The sequence below is a fragment of the Gouania willdenowi genome, chromosome 6 (genome assembly GCF_900634775.1).
Source record: "Gouania willdenowi chromosome 6, fGouWil2.1, whole genome shotgun sequence".
NCBI classification, from domain to species: domain Eukaryota; kingdom Metazoa; phylum Chordata; class Actinopteri; order Blenniiformes; family Gobiesocidae; genus Gouania; species Gouania willdenowi.
Genome location: NC_041049.1, coordinates 45,086,036 through 45,105,727, shown reverse-complemented (window position 1 = coordinate 45,105,727; position 19,692 = coordinate 45,086,036). Strand labels below are relative to the sequence as shown.

The window sequence follows — 19,692 nt, the reverse complement described above, 5'->3', positions numbered from 1 at the left end:
ACTTTATGAACCCAGAGTTAGGATAATTTTTGGAAATATTTGACTTGAATTTTTATACATAAGCTGACATTACTCTGTCGTGGTTATGACATGACACCTGTCATTAGCATGAAGTAGGTGTCATGAAGGCTGTTGTTCGTTACCCTAACCGAACTAGATCCCTCCACCTAACCAAAAAAATGCCAACATAGCTCCAAAGGTGTCAAAATGTAACAAACGACACTTAATGACATAATAAACAGCCTTTATGACACCTTATTCATGCTAATAACAGCGTTATGTATTAAACTTCAAGTAAAGTGTTAGCGATTTTTTTTCTTTTCTTTTTCTTTAAGCTAAGTTGTTTCTATTGTTCTTTTTAAAGTCCCTGACTAATAATCTTCACCAGTAACCATCAGAGTCTGTGTTTTTGTCCCAAACGTTTTGTTGACAGGCCGCACTGGGAGGTACACGCTTGTAGAGAAATGGCGTGACACTGAACGACACCTGGCTCCCCATGAGAGCCCCGTGGCCTCGTTGAACACGTGGGGTCAATATGCAGGTGACGTGCAGCTGATCCTGCATCGCACAGGCCCCTCACTGACGGAGCGCCCCCCCTCAGAGGGCCCTCCCCTCCGGGGTCCAGAGCGTGGGCTGTACAGACAGAGTCTCCCTCCTCTGGCCAAGCTCCGCTATCCTAACGACCGCTCTCTCCGCCGCCGCGAGCCTCGCCGCAAATCGCTAACGTTCACCGGTGCACCGAAGAGCCTTAAAGAGATCCTGGGTGGGAGTCGGACGAGCGAGGCCGACGCCTATCAAAGACTTTCTAATGGGAATGCTAGGAATCACTTCCATTCAGGACCAACCCTTGGGACGGCATCCCCCAGCGTCTGGGCCTGTCGCATGGAGGACCTGGTCCGGCTGGTTGGCCTGCAGAAAGACACTCTGAGCATGCTGGAGAAGAAGCTGAAGGCCTACGAGGCTGAACTTCAAGCTTTGGCCAAGTGCCGCGGGGGGCGGGGCTCCCAGGATCCCAGTGGAGGAGGGTTTCTGATGGAGGAGATCCTGAGGTTGGAGAAGCACTTGAGGAAGAACGAGGTGGAGATGGAGGAGGAAGAGTTCTGGGTGACGGAGCTGCAGATTGAGCTGGAGAGTGAAAGACAGCTGGAGGAGAAGCTCCAGGAGCTGCACGGTCGTCTGCAGGGCTGCGAGCTGGAGATCAAAGAGAAGCTGGCAGTGGTCCAGGTGAGCAGTGTGGGGGCGGAGCCTAACAATCCTCACGCTTTTAGTCTAATGTGAGGTCTCTTGTGTTTCACATCAGAGTGTGGAGACGGGCCTGGAGGAAGAGAAGCAGCAGAGAGAACGACAGGAGAGCCAGTGGTTCAGCGAGGTGGAGGCTCGAGCTCAGGTTCTCAGGGTCAAAACGGAGCTCAAGGCACAGGAGAGACAGGCTGTCCAGCTGGAGAGCAGCTGCAGGGCTGTGGACCGATCGCTCGGACAAAGCTGCAAGAAACTCCAGGTGAAATAAGCATGTGATTAAAGCAGTGGTAACAGGGTAGAGCTGGGATTACAGATAAAGCATCAACAGAGAGTAATTTCAATATTTTACAGCACTTTTTATACACATTAGGTGTAACATTGTGGTACACAACTGTCAATACAATAGGGGCCAAAAAATGGGATTGTCTGATCCAAGGGCCACATTCCTGTCACCATTAAAAAATAATCTGAGCATTAATACAGTGAAGAACATAAGGTTTTTGACCTTTTTTTTTCTTGTTTTTTGTGTTATTGTTGTCATTTTTGTTAATTTGTGGCCGTTTCTTGTACGTTTCAATTATTTTTGTGTTGTCTTGTGTATTTTTGTTGCACTTTTTTGTGCATTTTTCTGTCAATTTGTAATTTTAGTCACCCTTGTGTATATTTGCTGTCGTTTTGTGTGGGTTTTTTTTGTTTTTTTGTCATTTTGTGGCCGTTTTATGTATTTTCGACACACAAAACCCAACCCGTCGTTTTGGGTTTTTTGTTTTGTGTTAGGAGTCATATTGTGTATTTTTGTTGTCGTTTTTGTGTATAATTTTTTGTAATTTTTTTTGTTTTTGGAGTCATTTTGGGTTTTTTGTTGTAGTTTTCCAAATTTCTGTCATATTGTATACAGTATATTTCTCTCATTTTGTTTTTTTTTTTTAATGTAGTTTTGTATGTTTTTGGGAGTGTTTTTGTGTGTTTACTTTGGGGGCAGAGACATTCAGACTGTGCAACTGGGAGAACATCCTCACCTGAAGGTCACACGCTTACACAACCTGTGTCTGTGTTTTAGTTTCATGCTGCTAGTATTTCTCTGCACTGGTCTGTGTGGAGGTAAATCCTTCCCCTTGTGTTTTCCACTGAAGGACATGCAACAGGAGCTGGAGCAGCTGACCAAAGAGCTGAGACAGGTTAACCTGCAGCAGTTCATCAAACAGACCGGTTCCAAGGTCACGGTGCTGCCAGCCCAACCAACGGAGGACGACAGTGCCCGCAACAGTCACACTTTGGGTAAGGCAGTGATTAAATAAATCTACCTGTTACAAGTCAAACTATTGTCTTTTAATGAATGGTAACTGCGATCACTTCATTGGAACTACATGTGAGCACTTAAAAATAGGGATGTAACGATTCACTCAACTCCCGATACGATTCGATTCACGATACTAGGTTCACGATACAATTCTCTCACGATTTATTTTACAAAATGGGACTGTAGACAAATTTTTTTTTTGGGAAAAAAAACTAGAAAATACTGTACTATTTTCCTTTTATTTTTCATTGTCAAAAGAATTCCTTGATAAACAATTCAAAACAATGCAATTTAACTAAATATTAACCTTGAATGAAATAAATAAAGGAATAATACAAATGAAAATGAAGCCTATTAATTTAAATTCTGGTTCTATAATAAACAATGCAAAACTGCATAATAGTTCTTTTTCTTTTTAAAAGTGCAACTGAAAATGTATTTTGTGCCTTAACAATTGGACTTTAAAAAAAAAAAAAAAAAAACGTGATTACACTGATTTACGTCATATTTGTTTGGACCAGCAGAGGGCGCTGGTAACCCAGTGGTCGGTTGGCATGCAGATATCTTGCAGTGAAGAAGAGAAGCTATGCTAGCAGACAGAGCTAATAGAAAAACGTGACTTTTACAGATATTCTTTCGGTGCTAAAGGGGTAATGAATCATTTATTAACATATTTAAGAGTAGAAGGCGGCCAGAAAGAAAGTATTAGCAGACTCCACCCGCCGCCTACACTTGTGGATAGCGCCCTCTGCTGGTTAAAAAAAGTACTGCGATTCAATTTTCAGAAAATGGATATCAACCGTGATACCTATGAATCGATTTTTAACTGCCTTACGATTAATCGTTACATCCCTACTTAAAAATGTGTTACACAAAATAAATTACCCATGATAAACTAGTTTATTAAAAGATAACAATGTTGATTTTTAATTCTAGTTAATAATTCATACAAATTAAAAGCATTTGGAATAATGCAAAAAATCTGCCAAGGCTCGTGTGTGTTTGAATAAAAACTTATACTTTGGCTTTGAAGAAATCATTTAATTTTTCCAATTACAAAGGGTTAGGTGAATGCACGTATGAAGTTTGCAGGGTTGAGTTCCTCCAGGTTAAGAACCAGTCATCTAAGGTTGATTGCCCCCCTTCAAACAAGCTCAAAGTGTTGATCTATTCTTGCCTCCTTTAACTGGCTTCTACAGCCCACTGAGAAAATGACAAGTCGCTTTGAAAGTGTGTGAGAAAGAATGTCACTGGAAAGGTGAGAATGGGCACTAATGCAGTAGTTTAAAGGAAAAAATCCTTTTTACCCATTTCAGAAACAGTTTCCATGCCAACGTCTGCCTTGAAACCTTTAAACCAGGGATGATTGTCTGATCCAAGGGCCACATTATCAACATTCATGTCAGCATTTACAATAATGACCAATCTGAGCATTAACAAAGGAAACATCAAAGTTTGCTTTTGTATAGTTTTCCATCATTCTGTGTATTTTCATTGTTGTAATTTTGTGTTTTATTATCATTGTTTATTATATATTATTTATATTTTTGTGTATATACAGTGGTGTTTGCCCCCTTCTTGATTTTTTACATTTTTTGCATGTTTTCCACACTTAAATGTTTCATTTAAACATTAGTCAAAGATAACACAAGTAAACACAAAATGCAGTTTTTAATTGAAGGGTTTTATAAATGAGGGGGAAAAAAATCCAAAGTTACATGGTAGGGGTGGGGGGAAAAAATTCTAATCATCCACAATTCTGAATCGATTCATAAACTTGAAAAATCATTTTTTTCTTTTTAAATTATTATTTTTATTTATTTTACCGTCTTTACTTTTATTGTTCAAGAAAAACCCTGAAATGAGAAGATCCACTGAGAGTCTTTACTCAGTAAACACTGTAAACTGAATATACAAATACATACAGTATTTGTGTTCTCATAAATAGAAAATACCACTATACAAAAAGTCCACTCGCCTCATGCTAACGTCTATGGGAAAACTCATGTATATGCTGATGCTAACATTTACCGCGATCGGCAGTGATTCATGTATATAACTCACCGTTTATCTATGACCATAGACTTTAAAAATAATCTATGACACAATCCCAACAGGAAACAACAGCGACCCCAACATACAATGTATTACATACACAGCACAAGGAGTGTGTGTGTGTGTTTTTATTTGTTTAGCTTGAATAATTGGACATCATTGGAATCTGTTTATTTAAAATTATCTTATAAAAACTGTATTGTTTTTATGTCATAATTTGCCTTAACACACTATGCATTGTATACATTTTTGAATCGAGAATTTGTTAAAACAAGAATCGATTTTGAGTCGAATCGTGAGACACCTAAAGATTCACATCCTTACTACATGGCCCTGTGTAGTAGCTCCTGTTAAAACATAACTGTGGTTAATCACGCCTGAGTTCAATTTCTGTAGCCACACCCAGGCCTGATTACTGCACAACTGTTCTCAATCTAGAAATCACTTAAATCGGATCTACCTGACAAAGTGAAGTAGACCAAAAGATCCTCAAAAGCTATAGACATCATGCTGAGATCCAAAGACATTCAGGAACAAACAAGTAAAAAGTAATCTAAATCTATCAGTCTGGAAAAGGTTATAAAGCCATTTCTAAAGCTTTGGGACTCCAGCGAACCATAGTGAGAGCCATTATCCACAAATAGCAAAAACGTGAACCAGTGGTGAACTTTCCCATTAGTGGCCGGCCGACGACTCATCCAAGAGATGACAAAAGACCCCACAACAACATCTAAAGAACTGCAGGCATCACTTGCCTCAGTTAAGGTCAGTGTTCATGACTCCACCATAAGAAAGAGACTGGGCAAAAATGGGCTGCATGGCAGAGTTCCAACACCAAAACCACTGCTAAGCAAAAATAATATTAAGGCTCGTCTCATTTTTGCTAGAAAACATCTTGATGATCCCCAAGACTTTTGGGAAAATATTCTGTGGACTGATGAGACAAAAGTTTCACTTTTTTGGAACAGTAAAATGTGGTGGTAGTGTGATGGTCTGGGGCTGTTTTGCTGCTTTAGGACATGGAAGACTTGCTGTGATTAATGGAAGCATGAATTCTGCTGTCTACCAAAAAATCCTGAAGGAGAATGTCCGGCCATCTGTTCGTGACCTCAAGCTGAAGCCAACTTGGGTTTTACAGCAGGACAATGATCCAAAACACACCAGCAAGTCCACCTCTGAATGGATGAAGAAAAACAAAATGGAGTGGCCTAGTCAAAGTCCTGACCTCATTCCTATTGAGATGCTGTGGCATGACCTTAAAAATGTGGTTCATGCTCAAAAACCCTCCAATGTGGCTGAAATTCAACAAGATGAGTCGGCCAAAATTCCTCCACAGCATTGTAATAAACTCATTGCAAGTTATTGCAAATGCTTGATTGCAGTAGTTGCTGCTAAGGGTGACCCTAAGGGTGCTGGGGGCTTTCTTCGCGGGGTCTCTCCGGGCAGTGTCGGCCCGGCAGGGCGTGGGGATGCCTATTCCCTATGGGTGTGGCTTGGTGCTTGTCTCCTGGTTGCCTTGGGGGGCTGTCCTTGGTGTGTGCTGGCCCGGGGCGGCCTGCCTTGCCGGCGTGGGCGCGCTGGGGGGTGCTGGCGTCTGTAGCGGGGTTGGGGCGGGGTTGCTTGGCGCTTCGAGATGATGCTGTTTGCTGGGGGGCGGCGCTAGCTGTTCCGGTGGTTGCGGTTGCTGTTGGCTGCCTGGTAGGTCTGTCCTGCTATCTGCGGATCGGTGGGTGGGTCCGGGGCGCCCTTGGTTGGGGGCTGCTGTTCCGCACCGGGTGGGTGCCGTTGGAGTGCCTCCTTCCTGCGGTGGCAGCCGCCGGTCGCTCGCTCGCGCGCCGGTGGATGGCATTGCCTTGGGGCTTGCGCTGTCCGGTGGGCGGCGGGGCCTGGGCTGCTGTCCCTGCGCCGTCTGGGGCTGTGCGGGGCGCTCTCTGGGGGGCTTCGCCCGGGGGCTCGCCCTTTGGGGTTCCCAGTCCCGAGGGCTCGCCCTTTGGGGTTCCCGGTCCCGGGGGGCTGCTCTTGGGGATCGGCGGGCTTGGCCAGTCCTTGTGGGAGTCTTCCGGGGTGGGTATACTCTTGCATGCCAGTGGGTGCAGCATGGGATGGCCCCTGCTTGGGCGGTACACGGTGAGGCCGGGGTCTGGGGACTACCGCCTCTGGTCTTCGCGCGCCGCATGCCGGTATTGACCTGGGGGGCTGGGTCGGTGCGCCTGGGGGCTGGCGGTGCGGGGTCCCCTTGTTGCCCAGGGTGGCCGGGGGTGTGGTCATTGTCCTTGGGCGGGCTGTTCCTGGTACTGCTTCAGTTCCAGGTTCTTCTGGCCTGGGGTCCGGTCCCTGCTGGCTCTGGGCCCGCTGGCGGGTGCCCGCTGGCTGCCCGTTCGGCGCGGCTCTGGCCGTCTGCTGGGTTTGGGTCTTGGCCCCTCTGCTGGGGTCTCGGGCAGGGGACTCTCTGGGCCCTCCCTTTGGGCGATTGGGTGCGGGGGTGGGGGTGCTGGAGTGAATGTCGGGGGAGGGCCTTGGGGTTGGGGGTTGGGGTCGGTGGCGGAGTGCACTGGCTCCTCGGCTCCTTGGTGCTTTCTTGGGTGTGTATGTGGGGGGCAGTGGCTGCCTCTCGGCTTGGTGTCTTGGGGGCGTCTGGAGGGCTGCTTGGCCGTGGCGGGGTTGTCTGGGCTCCCTGGCCCCCGCTCTTTCTGCTAGCCTGGCTGCATCATCGGGCCTGGGGCAGCGCTTGGGTTTGCAGTGGTTGTTTCTTGCACAGACATCTGTCTACGATGCACTAGCATGCCTTGGACTATGGGATATAGCTCGTAGTGGGCTTAACTTTAGACACGTTGATCCCAAATACCTGTTTTAGGTATTACCACTCACTCCTTCCCTCTGTCCACAGCCACCATCATTATATCTAAGCCTCACGCCTACAACTTCACATCTCACTCTCACTTTACAATAATCAACTCTTCCCCACCCTTCCATTTTTCTACCTTGACTCTCTCCTCCCTGCTCCCTTCCCCCCCCACCCCCTCACCTAGGTGTAACACTGCCCTCTCTTTTTATATTCTCCCTTTAATAAAGTGTTTCTTACCCTTTCATAGGGAGGGCTGGTGATGGTCACAATTATGCAATAAAATAAATTCATTTATTTAATTGCAATAACAAAACATGCATTGCTGTCTAAAAAAGATTGCACTTCTTGTAGTGTTGACCTTTGACAGCATGTGCAGACAAAGAAGGAAAAAAATTTAATTTAGTATTTTTGTTGTCCTTATGTACAATTTTTGTAATTTTGTATGTTAGATTTTTGGAATGGTGAATTTTTGTCGGTCATTTTGTATGTTTTTGGATTTATTTTGTGCGTTTACTTTAGGAGCAGCACAAAATTAAACCGAGGACCTGCTATGAACTTTTCTGAGCCTAAATCAAAACCAAACAATGGATCTGCCTTTTAATTATTACTGAAGTGTATACATTAGGGGGACTTGGGGTTCATGTGCCAATGATGAGGGTTGTTGTTGTCACTGTAAAAGGAGACCTACACAATAATAAACAATTTATTAGTGATGTTATGTCTTATTCTAAAAGTTGTATGTATTTTTAATGGTGAAACATTGATTCGTTTGTGTACACATTGCTGTAAAGAATGTAACAGTGGTTGATCACTGAAGCTAACATTGGTAGTAAATGGTGCAGAAAGATGATTGTAGACCCCATTAAAGTAAATGAGTTGTATCTGATGTGTTTACTATCAGTGCTTTTCCTCTTTCATGCCCACAAGTCTCTATGGAGACTGTTTAATTTGTTGTTTGGGTTTGCTCTGCCCTCTAGTGGCAGAACAGTAGAAGTGCATCACATTTTCTCACCCAGCTTCTGGTTAGTTAGCCTCTTAGCATAAATGCAAAATTCCATTTATTTATTTGACTAAATGTTGATGTTTGCATCTATCTTTACTATTTCTAACTATGTCTTATGTTGATTTTATGTTCTTAATTTGATAGTATACAATAATAATAATAACAATAATGCATTGGATGTATATAGTGCTTTTTTTATATACATTTATAGATTATATTAAAGTAATATATTATCTATATCGAACATGGATAACTGGGGCCTTGGGGCCACATGCGGCCCTTGGTCTAATTTTGTGAAGACTGACATAAACAAAAACGCACAAAAAAAACAACAAAAATACTCAAAATAACTAGAAAAACAACAAAAAATATTTAAAAAACGACAATACATAGAACAACAACAAAAAGACAACAAACATACAAAACGACATAAAAATGCAAAAAATAGCTTTAACTAAAACACATCAAAGGAAAGAAAAGATACTTAAAATGACAACAAATACACCAAATAGCACAAAAATACACAAAATGGTTTCAAAAGCACACAAAATTACAGCAAAAACACACAAATCCTTTGTTGCACACAATACAACAATCATGTATTCATTTAGGCTTAGAATAAATGCAACAATAAATTATTTTTTACATTTGTTAAATCTTAATGCTTACAGATATCTTTACTATGTATTTTAATGTTAATCTTGTGTTCTTAATCTTACATTATAGATTACACATCTATATTTGATATGGGGAACTGTTTACCTGAAACAATTCCAGACTCAGCCCCCGTAGCAGGTTGTGGTAGAAGGAACAGGCTGGTGTCATGGACTGAGTTTACCTCGTACTGAGATCGATAATGAGCATGCTCACTACTGGAAAATGAATTTTGAGATTTTTGCTACTTCCGCCGAGCTGAGTGAGTGACAATCTCAGTCAACAACTTCAGTAAAGTAATAGAGTCTCATGCAGCAATGTCAATACGAATAGGAATAGTTTATTCTCCAAAAAAAACATGATTATAATAAAACTCAATTCGAAAAAGAATAATTTAATTTTTCAAAAAACATGATTTTAATACACATTGCAATAACTACCAAAGTTAACCTAATGTAACTTTACAATAATGAGCTGTTGTATTCATATAAATTAGCATTTTGATCATGACAATCATTTTTCTTAATCATTGGTTGATTTTGTATTGATGGTCGACTGATGTGATGTTTTGGGCATTTTTTAAAATCAGTACAGCATTCTCTGTATGACATTGTGCATGGTAGTACGTAGCAGGTAAACTCAGTCCATGACACCTGCATACACGTGTGTGTGCGTGTGTGCGTGCCACGCTACCTGTCCATATATCCTCCGTGGGTGGACTTTCACGCACAAGTGCTTCAGCCGCACACATGCACGCACTCAGTGACTCACATCAGGTTGAAATGCGTGTGTCTTACGCTCAATGCGTGAGACTTGAGAGCTTTACTAGTAAAGTGCGGCCACTCAGACGACCCTCCCCCCTCTCCGGTGTAACCCGCGTTGATTCGACCGTGATTTTAAAATAAAATAGATATTTGCACCACACCAAGACAGACAGACGGACGATTTTTGATTTATTAAAGAGATAATTTGATATAAATTAAAAAAAAACTTAAAAAAAAATTTAAACACAAGGAGGATTTTATAAATTTTACTATTAGTTAAGAGTTTTTTTGTTTTTTGTTTGTAGTAAAATAGCTACATTGGGATTTTCTATGAATTGCATAAAATGAAACCATTAGGGTTGGGTATCGCCAGGTACCTCGCCATATGATACATCACGATGTTAATTTTTATTTATTTATTTTTGTCCCCCACAATAACGATATCACGATTCTGCGATATATCACGGGAAATTTCATCTACGATACATCACGATATCTCTGTCACTTTAAAAATTCAGAATGTATCTCCTGCACTGAGTCCATTTCACAGGAATTACAAAACATTGTCAATCAATTTCCCATAAATGGCAAAACCTCTCGATATATTGTTGTATTGATATTTTGGCACGCCCCTAGAAACAATAGATAATAAATTAGGAGAAATACAGTGTTGCATGTTGAAACTTTTTCCTTACGTATTATCTTACCGTCCAATTAAAGTGAAAATGTAGTTTTTAAGAAGCTCTTTTCAAGCTGGTAGCCCTTCGGACTATACAGTATAAGAAGTAACTCACACTTTCAGAAATGTTGGTGACCCTTGTAAAAAGATACTTTGCTAAATTAACAAAATATGAGCTGAACTTTCTCTATTGTGCAGATTTCTGCGCTCTGACCGGCTCCCTGAAGCGTCCCGTGTCGTCCCAGACGGTGTCGGCTCATCTGCGTGTCCTCCACAGTCCTCACAGCTCCAGCCTGAACCCAGAGGGCATCTACGTGTGAGCCTGGCTCTGATTGGTCAACAGTCAAATCGTTGCTGCTGATTGGTCGACGGTCATTGTCCAACCAGTACTGTCTTGTAAGTTGTTATCTTAGCACAGGATGCCTCGGTCGCACTCTCTACTATGCACTATTTTTACTTTTCCTTTGTTTTTTTTAAAATTTTGAATCGCTTTCAGTCACATGATTAAAGCAACATTATTCAGTCTATATACACATTTTTAAAAGTGGAACTCGTTGGAATGAAGCTAATGATGTATTTTCAGTTCCGTTTCCTCCTTCCTTAGCATTAGCATCGTGAATGCCTTCTGAACAGTCTTCTTATTGTATGTAAACCTATGAAGTATATCTCTGAACTCGTATGCATTGTTTCTCAGCACAAGGACTGACTCGTATCTTAAGTGAAGGATCCACTTCTTCTGTCTGTTTTCTATCTCTGCTCGGTTTAAACTATGCACACACAGTTGATCGTTTTCTTATTGAATGATGTTATTGATGATGATAAAAACCTAATCTTTAGCTTATTGTAGATAATGTTTTCCTACTTTTCAGCTTGAGTATATATTTTCTTGTAAAACGGTGCAGATGATGTCTCTGAAAGTGTTGAATAATTATCCTCTGGAGCTGTTTCTTGATGTCAATGACAACACTTTGTATGTTTTTTGCCAAATGTAATGTTATGATACGCGAGAAGCCAAAAAGCTGCTCCTGTTGCATGATTGAGATGAACCAAAAATGTACACGGTTTAAAATGTTGATTGCGTGAGTGCGCGTGTGTGTGTGTGCTCTTAGGATGTATTTCAGCTGCTAGTTACATTCAAGTGCCTTAAATTCATTCCTTGGTCAGTGTATTTGAATAATGTGCCGTCAAGCTTTCATAGGAGCAACGCAGGAATGCTCGTAGCCAGTTTAGATCAAATATGTGTAGACGTTGGAGCTAAATTAGAGAAACTACCGAGCGACAAAGCTTAAAAACTACAACCACGTCCTTTCCTCCTCTGTGGTTTGTGCTGTAAAGCGTTTTAACCTGTGCTCGTGTGCTGTAGGTGAGATCAGTGCTGGTATGGACACTGTTTACATCTTAAACTGAAAGATGTCAAGCTACCATGACGTGTATTTTGGGGTGTTTGTGTTTGCCTTAATATACTGCAAAGTGTCGCCACATGTGTGAGTTTAACAGGTTGCTGATATGAAATGGATTTGCATGGTTCAATAAAACCATATGAACTCAATGAGTCACAGCTTGTGCTTCATGAACACGTGACGACTGTTGTCTGTCTGCCTCTAGATGGAGACACTAACTCAGCAATGGTAACACGGGCAACTTTTATCACAGCAGGGGCCCAGTCATCAACATTCATGTCAGAATTTAGAAAGAAAAAAGACCAATCTGAGTAATATTACAGGAAAGCACAGAGGGTTTGTGTGTTTCTGGTGATTATTTTCTAATTTTGTGTGTTTATTGTCAATTTGTGTTTTTTTAATTATTTTTTACTCATTTTGGTATATTTTTGTTGTCTTTTTTGTGTGTTTTGGGAGTAGTTTTGTGTAAATTTGCTGTTTGTGTTTTTTCCTGTCATTTCATGGGTTTTTTTGTTGTCAGATTGTGTAGTTGGTGTTGTTTATTTTTGTTGTTTTGTAGATTATTCCTCTCGTTTGTGTGTGTTTATTGGTGTTTTATATGTTTTTTTTTTTTTTTTTAATTGTTGTGATGTATTTTTGTCATCTTTTTGTGTGTTTTTATGTGTTTTTTTTATAGATTATTCCTCATTTTGTGTGTGTGTTTGTTGTAGTTTTGTGTATTTTTGTTGTCTTTTTGTGCGTCGTTGTTGTCAGACTTATTTTTTAATTATTTTTGGGTGGGCTGCCTGTTATTATTGGCACTAAACAAACAGATCATTTAAATGTAGTTTAGTTTCCTATAATAGTTTGGTTTTTAAATTTGTTTTTCAAAGCAGAAACTCAATCACAGAATATGAATATGTTATGAATTCCCACTGCAGGTTTGTGGTGGAGGTAAGATGCATCTGTAGCCACAACAAAGGGAATGAAATATATATATAGAGTAGAAGTAGTATGAGTAGAATTTGAGCCACCAACCCTCCGAACAAAGATCATTTTTAAACATTGTTTGTGTTGCTCTGAACTAGTAGTTAATGTTTCATCCTTTTTAATACTTGTGATAAACTTGGTGAAGGCCTCTTTGTTTTCCTCAGCCTGTACTCACTGTAATCTCACTTCATCAGCCTTTTATCACATGGCATGAGTTTAAAGCTTACTGTACATTCCTCTGCTGTCAGCTGATTATGGTGTAACCATAAAACAACTGTACTCTGAGTTCTTCTTTAGTAATTTTCCCATGACCTAAATATGACATTATACCGTGTGTGTGTGTGTATGTGTGTGTGTGGTGTAGTTGAGAGGAACGAAGAGCCATCGAACTTTAGTTTTTTGCTTTTTATTTTACAACTCATCAGCAATAATTTAGAACAGCATGTTGTGTAAAGCGTTAACAAATTGTGCAACAGTTGCTCAGTTGAATTGTAATTTTAAAAAACAAAACATAGACTTCTACAACATTGACAGACATAAATGCTTCATGGCATATTCACAAAAGTCCTATTTACAAACACGCGCCACTTTTATAGTACAGTGGAGGCAAAAAACCAGCCGACAAAAACTACAAAAGGAACATTATGTGTGAAATACCGATGAAAAATATCCATCTTTTCAGTCTCGTATGAAAAAAAAAAAAAAGCAGAGCAACATTCTTATGAAGAGATTGCAATGTAAAGTTTCTCGGGGGTGATGCAGCATTTTTGGTTTTAGGTTTCTACCAATTTAAGCTTCTTCTTCCTTTTAGAAATAAAAAATCAGATGTAAAATGACTGGAAGCAGAACTTTAATGCCACAAAGTTCTCCGCCAACAAAACAGAAAAGTTTGAAGAATGAAACTCAGTGCTATGACTTTTAAAGGTGACCATCAGTCGACGTAAAAGCAGAAAAAGTGCACTTAATGTCTGAGTTCAACCCTTTCTACATACAAACGTCTCATGGGAAAATACAGGTATACATTCAATGCATTTAAAAAGCTTCATAAGGTGCAGAAATGCTTTCTCCTACATTTAGAAATACACAAGTTCAGCCAAACCCCGCAAAAAAGATTAACAAATATTTTCCACTTTGATTGATTACAGTGGCTTCTTTCATCACAGGAACAAAATGAGAACAAAGTAAACTTGTATAGGGATGAATTGAGGGTATAAGTCATTTGATGGTATCTCATAAACAAGCTGGAACATTAAATTACATGATTTTATGCCTTTCCTGTGGTCAGAACCGTTTCTCAATCAGCCTGAAGCTGAGGATGAGGTACAGTAGGTGTTATTCTTCCATAAGGAGTGCTTCTTTAGGCTCATTTTGTGCACATTTACACATTTACGCAGTGGTTCCCAACCTTTTTCGGGTCATGACCCCATTTTGATGATATCACAAATTTCTGCCGACCCCATGGACTTTTTTTTTCTTTCTTTCAAGAATTATTTTTTTGATCGTGCCTATTAATGTGTTACAAATACAGAAGTTTTCATTAAAAATAATTTCATACTGCATTTTATTTGACAGTTTAAGGATAGAATACGGTTGTTTTACATTTATTCTTTCAGTCAAATTGTGTGTGTTTATTGTTGTTTAGTGTTTCTTTGTGGGTTTTTGTTGTCGGATTGCATTTTTGAGGCCATTTTTTAATTATTTGCACAAAATCAGATTGAGGGCTGCCTGTTGCCGACGCCTGCGCTAAACTCAGAAGAAACCATACTATTTAAAGGCGTTTGATAAAATTGTTTGGTTTAAATTCGTTTTTTCTCAAAGCAAAAACTCAATCACAGTCAGAATCTATTATGAATTCACACTGCAGGTTAGAGGTGGAGGTGAGATACATCTGTAGCCGCAGCAAAAGGAATGAAGTGGCAAACTACCACCTTGTTTTCCACATTTCTTCTATGAGATGGAGTAGAACACTCCAAACAAAGATAATATGTAAACGTTGATTTAAGATATTTTTATACTGCTTTTTTGTTTTTAACTAGATTTATATTTGAGAAAGTATAAGCATAGAATACAGTTTGATTGTGTATTGTGAGATGTAAGTTAAAAATATTAAAATTTAAAAATCATTTTATTCAGCAACTTTTTTTTAACAATTACTAGACATTTCAGGCGACCCCACATGGGGTCACGACCCTAAGGTTGAAAAACCCTGCGTTTATGTGGTTGAACTGTTCTCTCTGGCAGCCTAATCATACATGTTTATAGTCAGAGGTCAAAGTGACTCATTGATGTCCAAATACTCAAAGGTTTGGCACCAACGCTGCCATTAGAAAATATTTTATGCAAAGAAGATTAAAAAAAAAACTGAACTCCATCAGAGTGAAGTCAATCATTGTCGATGAATCATTCAGATTGTTGTTATTCATCTGTCGTGTGTGCAAAAGGCACGAGCAGTCACAACTGTCCTCTGACGCCAAGTCGACGCTGCGCACGAGCGGCAAAAATCAGCCGCGCGTCACGTGCGTGTGTGAAATGTAACTGAAATACTCTTTAAAATCCTGATCAGGGATCGATTAGCTGCTCTGACAGGATGAAGACGCGTCACCTGCTGCTTCCCCCTCCCCTTCCTCTTCATCGGTGCGCGCGCTCTCACCGCCGTCATCCTCATCATCATCCTCAGGTGAGCCCGCCTCGGCCTCATGTGACCCCTCGCTGTCTGGATCCTGCTGGTAGTCTTTGGACTGGGAGGAGGAGGAGGAGGAGGAGGGGGAGGAGCCAAAATGTGCAGACAGACCAGGGAAAGCTGCCGCAGCGGCGTGCGCAGCGGGGTACAACCAGGGGAACGGAGACGCCAGCGCGGCCGCCGCGGGGTACACGTACTTCTCCATGTTGTTCTTGTCGAAAAAAGGCATATAAGCGGCAGCGGCAGCAGCAGCGGAGGGGTTAATGAAGTAGAAAGGCATGCAGAAAGGCGCCTGCTGTCCAACACCGTTTATTCCCATCAGAGAGTTCATCAACGCCACGTCTGCTCTGCCTGGGTCCGTGCACGCGCTCACCAGTCCGCTCCCAGTCCCAGACCAGCTCAGCTTTGCTTTTTTAGCCGCTCGCTCGTCTCCATGAAACTCTTGTTTAATCTTCACTGCTTTAGTGGAGCCCTGCAGCGCAGTGGCTTTACGCGCGCACTCTTTGTCCTTTGCGTCGCTCTTCTCCGCCTCTCCCCCGTACCCACTGTCCGTGTCGGTGTCGTTCTCGTTCAGCTCCCCGGCCTGGGTCCTCTGGATCACCGGGACGCAGTTGGTCTGGCTGTCGGACTTGTTGTGGTGGCTCTCCTGTGGCGCGCCAGGCTGACACTGCGCCTGCAGCACTTTGTGGAGGTGACTGACGAGCTGCGCGCACCGCTGCTCCCGAGCCGCCCAATTCTCAAACTGGCTCAGGTACTGCAGGACCTCTTTGGCACAGGCCTGGAACCCGGAGTGGAACGCGTCCAGATCGGCGTGAATGGAGGATTTCATGGAGCGGTCTCCTGCAAACGAGATGGAAAGGGATCGTGTTATGGAAACCTCGCGCGTAAAACAGAGAAAACGAATGTTTGTTTGTCCAACAAACTTTTGTAATGATCAACAGTTTCTCACCATTCTGTAGAGCAATGATCTTCTGGTGCTGCTGCTCGGTAACGGCGGTCAATGCGTTTAAATGTTTCAGGGTCAGCTCCAAAACCACCGCTTTCTCCAAATGTCCGAGAGTCTGCAAGAAAACAACCACATGAGTTTGGAAACATCGTGTATGTAACCATCAGTCAGAATAAATCCGAACACACTGAGGACTTACAGACAGCTTCAGATGTTCCGGTAACAAATCCTTCAGCTGTCCGATACATTCATTGATTCTGTCTCTCCGCTTCTTCTCTATCAACCGGTGTGGTAACTTGTATGCGTCCTGTTGCCAAAATAAATAAAAAAATAAATTAATCAGCACACGTGTGTGACACGTTGCATCTGATCATAACACCAAAATATTTAGTGTGGATTCCACGCACCTTTCCTCCATCCTCCCTCTTTATTCCTCTTTTAGTTTTGCACATGTACAGTGAGGGGTAATCCACCCTGGAGCAGTGAAGAGCAGTGGTCACTATTTGCTGTCAGAGCACTTTTAGATGAAGTTTTTCTAAAAGTGGGAAAAACTCACCCCAGGAAATCTGCGTGTTCCATGTAGTGCGTGTCCTGTAGATGATGCGGGATCCGCTCATCCATCGCGTCCTCTGCGGTGCTGCTGCTGCTGCTGCTGAGTGTCCGCCTCCGAGCGCCCTCTGAGCGGGGATGTGTGTGAGTGACTCCCGGAGCCGCACACGGTGCTGCTGCGTGTCCTCCTGGTGGTGCTGCGCACACAGACTGACGTGTGGAGCTCCCGCGCGCTGACACTTTGCACAGCCGCGGGCTTCTGAAGGCGAGAGCGCACGCGCTAACCCCGGTCGGGAATAGATTTCTACTCACGTGTCGGCTCCGGTTGCACCAGCACAAAGTCCGCTAATTAGACCTTGTCTGTGTGATGCCGGCCATCAGCGCTGCACCCACGCGCACGGAGTCCAAACCACTGACGGGGCGCGTGAAACGTGAGCCGTGCGTAAAATAGAGAGATAGAAAAAGGAGGAATGCAGCGATCATTCTAGAGAGACAGCACAAACACAGAGCTGCTATTGATTTGCAGAGGTGGAAGTAATGGATTACAAGTACTGTAGTCACGTTACTGTAATTGAGTTGCTTTTATGGGTACTTGTACTTTTTTGAGTATATTTCTAAATCAAAGATTTGACTTCTACTTAAGTACGTTTTAAAAGAAGTAAAGTAATTTGTTACATTTCTACACCCAACCTTTACTGAGTAATTTTATTGTGATTATTATTACTTTTATTTTCATTTCATGGTCTATTTGAACAAAATCCACCAGTCGTGCCATTTCTGATCAACGCACAGCCAATTTCACAGTTCAAAGCTAGACTTAGAGCCTGAATTAAAATATATATATAACATTTATTGGTGTTTATTTAAAAACGAATTCCACATTTTGACAAACCTTTTATTTTATACAGATGCCTTTGTGGAAAATAAATGCAGTTCCAATTGTGCAAGATTTGGTCTCTTTCTTTTTTAAGTTTATGCATGAGATGTTAAGGGAACCATGGCAAGATTTATTACTAAAAATAAATGTGGGGGTTGAAAGTAACTTTTACTTTGAGTTCTATTTAATTGAGCTGCTTTTTACTTGTACTTGAGTGTTTTATGTATGACTTATTTCTACTTTTATGTGAGTAAGTAACAATACTTCTATAGGTTATATCAGTACTCCTTACACCTCTGTTTATTTGTGTTTAACTGTGCATGGATGAGGCAGCGTGGCTCTCTCAGCTCTGGTATAACCACATCATTATGGTTATTAATAGGCTTTTATTCTCAATCACTAGTGGAAACATCCCCAAGCTTTTCACATGATCTTGAGTTATATTTTAAGACTTTCATATGATTACATTAATTTTCAGCAAAGAAAAATGTGTTTGAAAAGTTCAAAAGGCTTCCAACGTGACAAACACAAGATGATATTTTTTGGGGAAAAAAAAAAAAGAAAATCTAAAAAAATGACCATGAAGTTATTTGATTTACTCTGAGTTACATTATTCTCTTCTGAGGTCAGGCACTGATGTTGGATGAGAAGGCCTGACTTCCAATCACCTAATTTATCCCAAAAGTGTTCTGTGGAGTTGAACAATTCAATACTTTGAACTTCCCACAAAGTTGGGAGAATGAAATTGCAAAAAAATATAATAATTCTTGGCATAGCAAAACACTAGCAGACATTGTCTTTGAAACTATAGAAAAAGGCAAACAAATGCAAAAATCACCTTGCACTTATTTGACTAACTCTGAATGACATGTTCTACAGTCAGACACTGATGTTGGACGAGAAGGCCTGACTTGCCATGTCCTCTGTCACCTAATTCATCCCAAAAGTGTGCGATGGAGTTGAACAGTTCAATACTTTTAACTTACAACAAAGTTGGGAGCATGAAATTGCTCAAATAAATAAAATAATTATTATTATTATTGGCATAGCAAAGCACTAGCAGATATATACTGGAACTAATTTCACAAATCCTAACTCTCCATCCTCAGTCATCTCCAAATGAAATATATTTAACAATTAGTGACTAATTGTTTTTCAGTGTATTATTGTCACACTAATTATTATATCAAAAAGTATATTTAAAGTAAATACATAACAAGTCTGGACATTTGCTGCTGCTTAGAACGCCTGTTTTATGGCCCTATTAAATGGTCCACATTAGTAAAGATGAAGGAACAGCAGAGCTAAGGATGTGGGTTACACCATGAAAAGTTTGGTTTAAGTCAGAGATGAGCATTTTCTATCGCAGCGAGGACACAAACATGTGATTGTCTGACCTGTAGGATATACAGTATTATCAACATTAACGTCAGCATTTATAATAATGACCAACTGAACAAGAATACAGGAAAGAACCAATGGTTTTGTATGTTTTTGTTTGGTTAGTTGTGGTTTTGGAGTCATTTTATGTATTTTTGTTTTAATTTTGTCTTATTAAATATGTTTCTCTCATTTTGCGTTTTTCTTCATGTGTTGTGTGTTTTTGTCTTTTGTGTATTTTTCTGTAGTTTTGAATGATTTTAAGTCGTTTTATGTATTTTTCATGATTTTGTGTGTTTTTAGCTCATTTTGTGGATTTACTTTGGGGGCCACACAAAACTAGACCGAGGGC

General features: G+C 41.1%; 2 protein-coding genes across 2 annotated transcripts in view; one reads left to right on the top strand and one right to left on the bottom strand.

The window, feature by feature from the left end:
• rassf8a (Ras association domain family member 8a) overlaps positions 1–12,091 on the top strand; it is a 30,968-nt gene extending 18,877 nt beyond the window's left edge. Inside the window, exons 3-6 of the mRNA XM_028451455.1 lie at positions 434–1,224; positions 1,301–1,498; positions 2,373–2,517; positions 10,738–12,091. Coding sequence (XP_028307256.1) covers positions 434–1,224; positions 1,301–1,498; positions 2,373–2,517; positions 10,738–10,859 — 1,256 coding nt within the window. The 3' untranslated portion in view covers positions 10,860–12,091. The remainder of the gene's footprint in view (positions 1–433; positions 1,225–1,300; positions 1,499–2,372; positions 2,518–10,737) is intronic.
• A 2,395-nt stretch (positions 12,092–14,486) lies between these two features.
• On the bottom strand, positions 14,487–17,466 carry bhlhe41 (basic helix-loop-helix family, member e41). Its single transcript, XM_028449715.1, has 5 exons — positions 17,091–17,466; positions 16,942–17,008; positions 16,734–16,841; positions 16,538–16,649; positions 14,487–16,428 (listed from the first exon to the last, which is right to left on the bottom strand). The coding sequence occupies exons 1-5, from the start codon at positions 17,153–17,155 to the stop codon at positions 15,479–15,481; spliced, it is 1,302 nt and encodes a 433-aa protein (XP_028305516.1). The 5' UTR covers positions 17,156–17,466; the 3' UTR covers positions 14,487–15,478.
• Positions 17,467–19,692: the final 2,226 nt, after the last annotated feature.

Bases quoted from the DNA above. Each gene is read 5' to 3' on its own strand.
- bhlhe41 (XM_028449715.1), bottom strand. From the start codon at position 17,155: ATGGATGAGCGGATCCCGCATCATCTACAGGACACGCACTACATGGAA. The intron at 16,842-16,941 runs GTGCGTGGAATC...TTTTGGCAACAG, and splicing joins AGAGGGAGGATGGAGGAAAG to GACGCATACAAGTTACCACA. The intron at 16,429-16,537 runs GTGAGAAACTGT...TCTCGTTTGCAG, and splicing joins GATCATTGCTCTACAGAATG to GAGACCGCTCCATGAAATCC.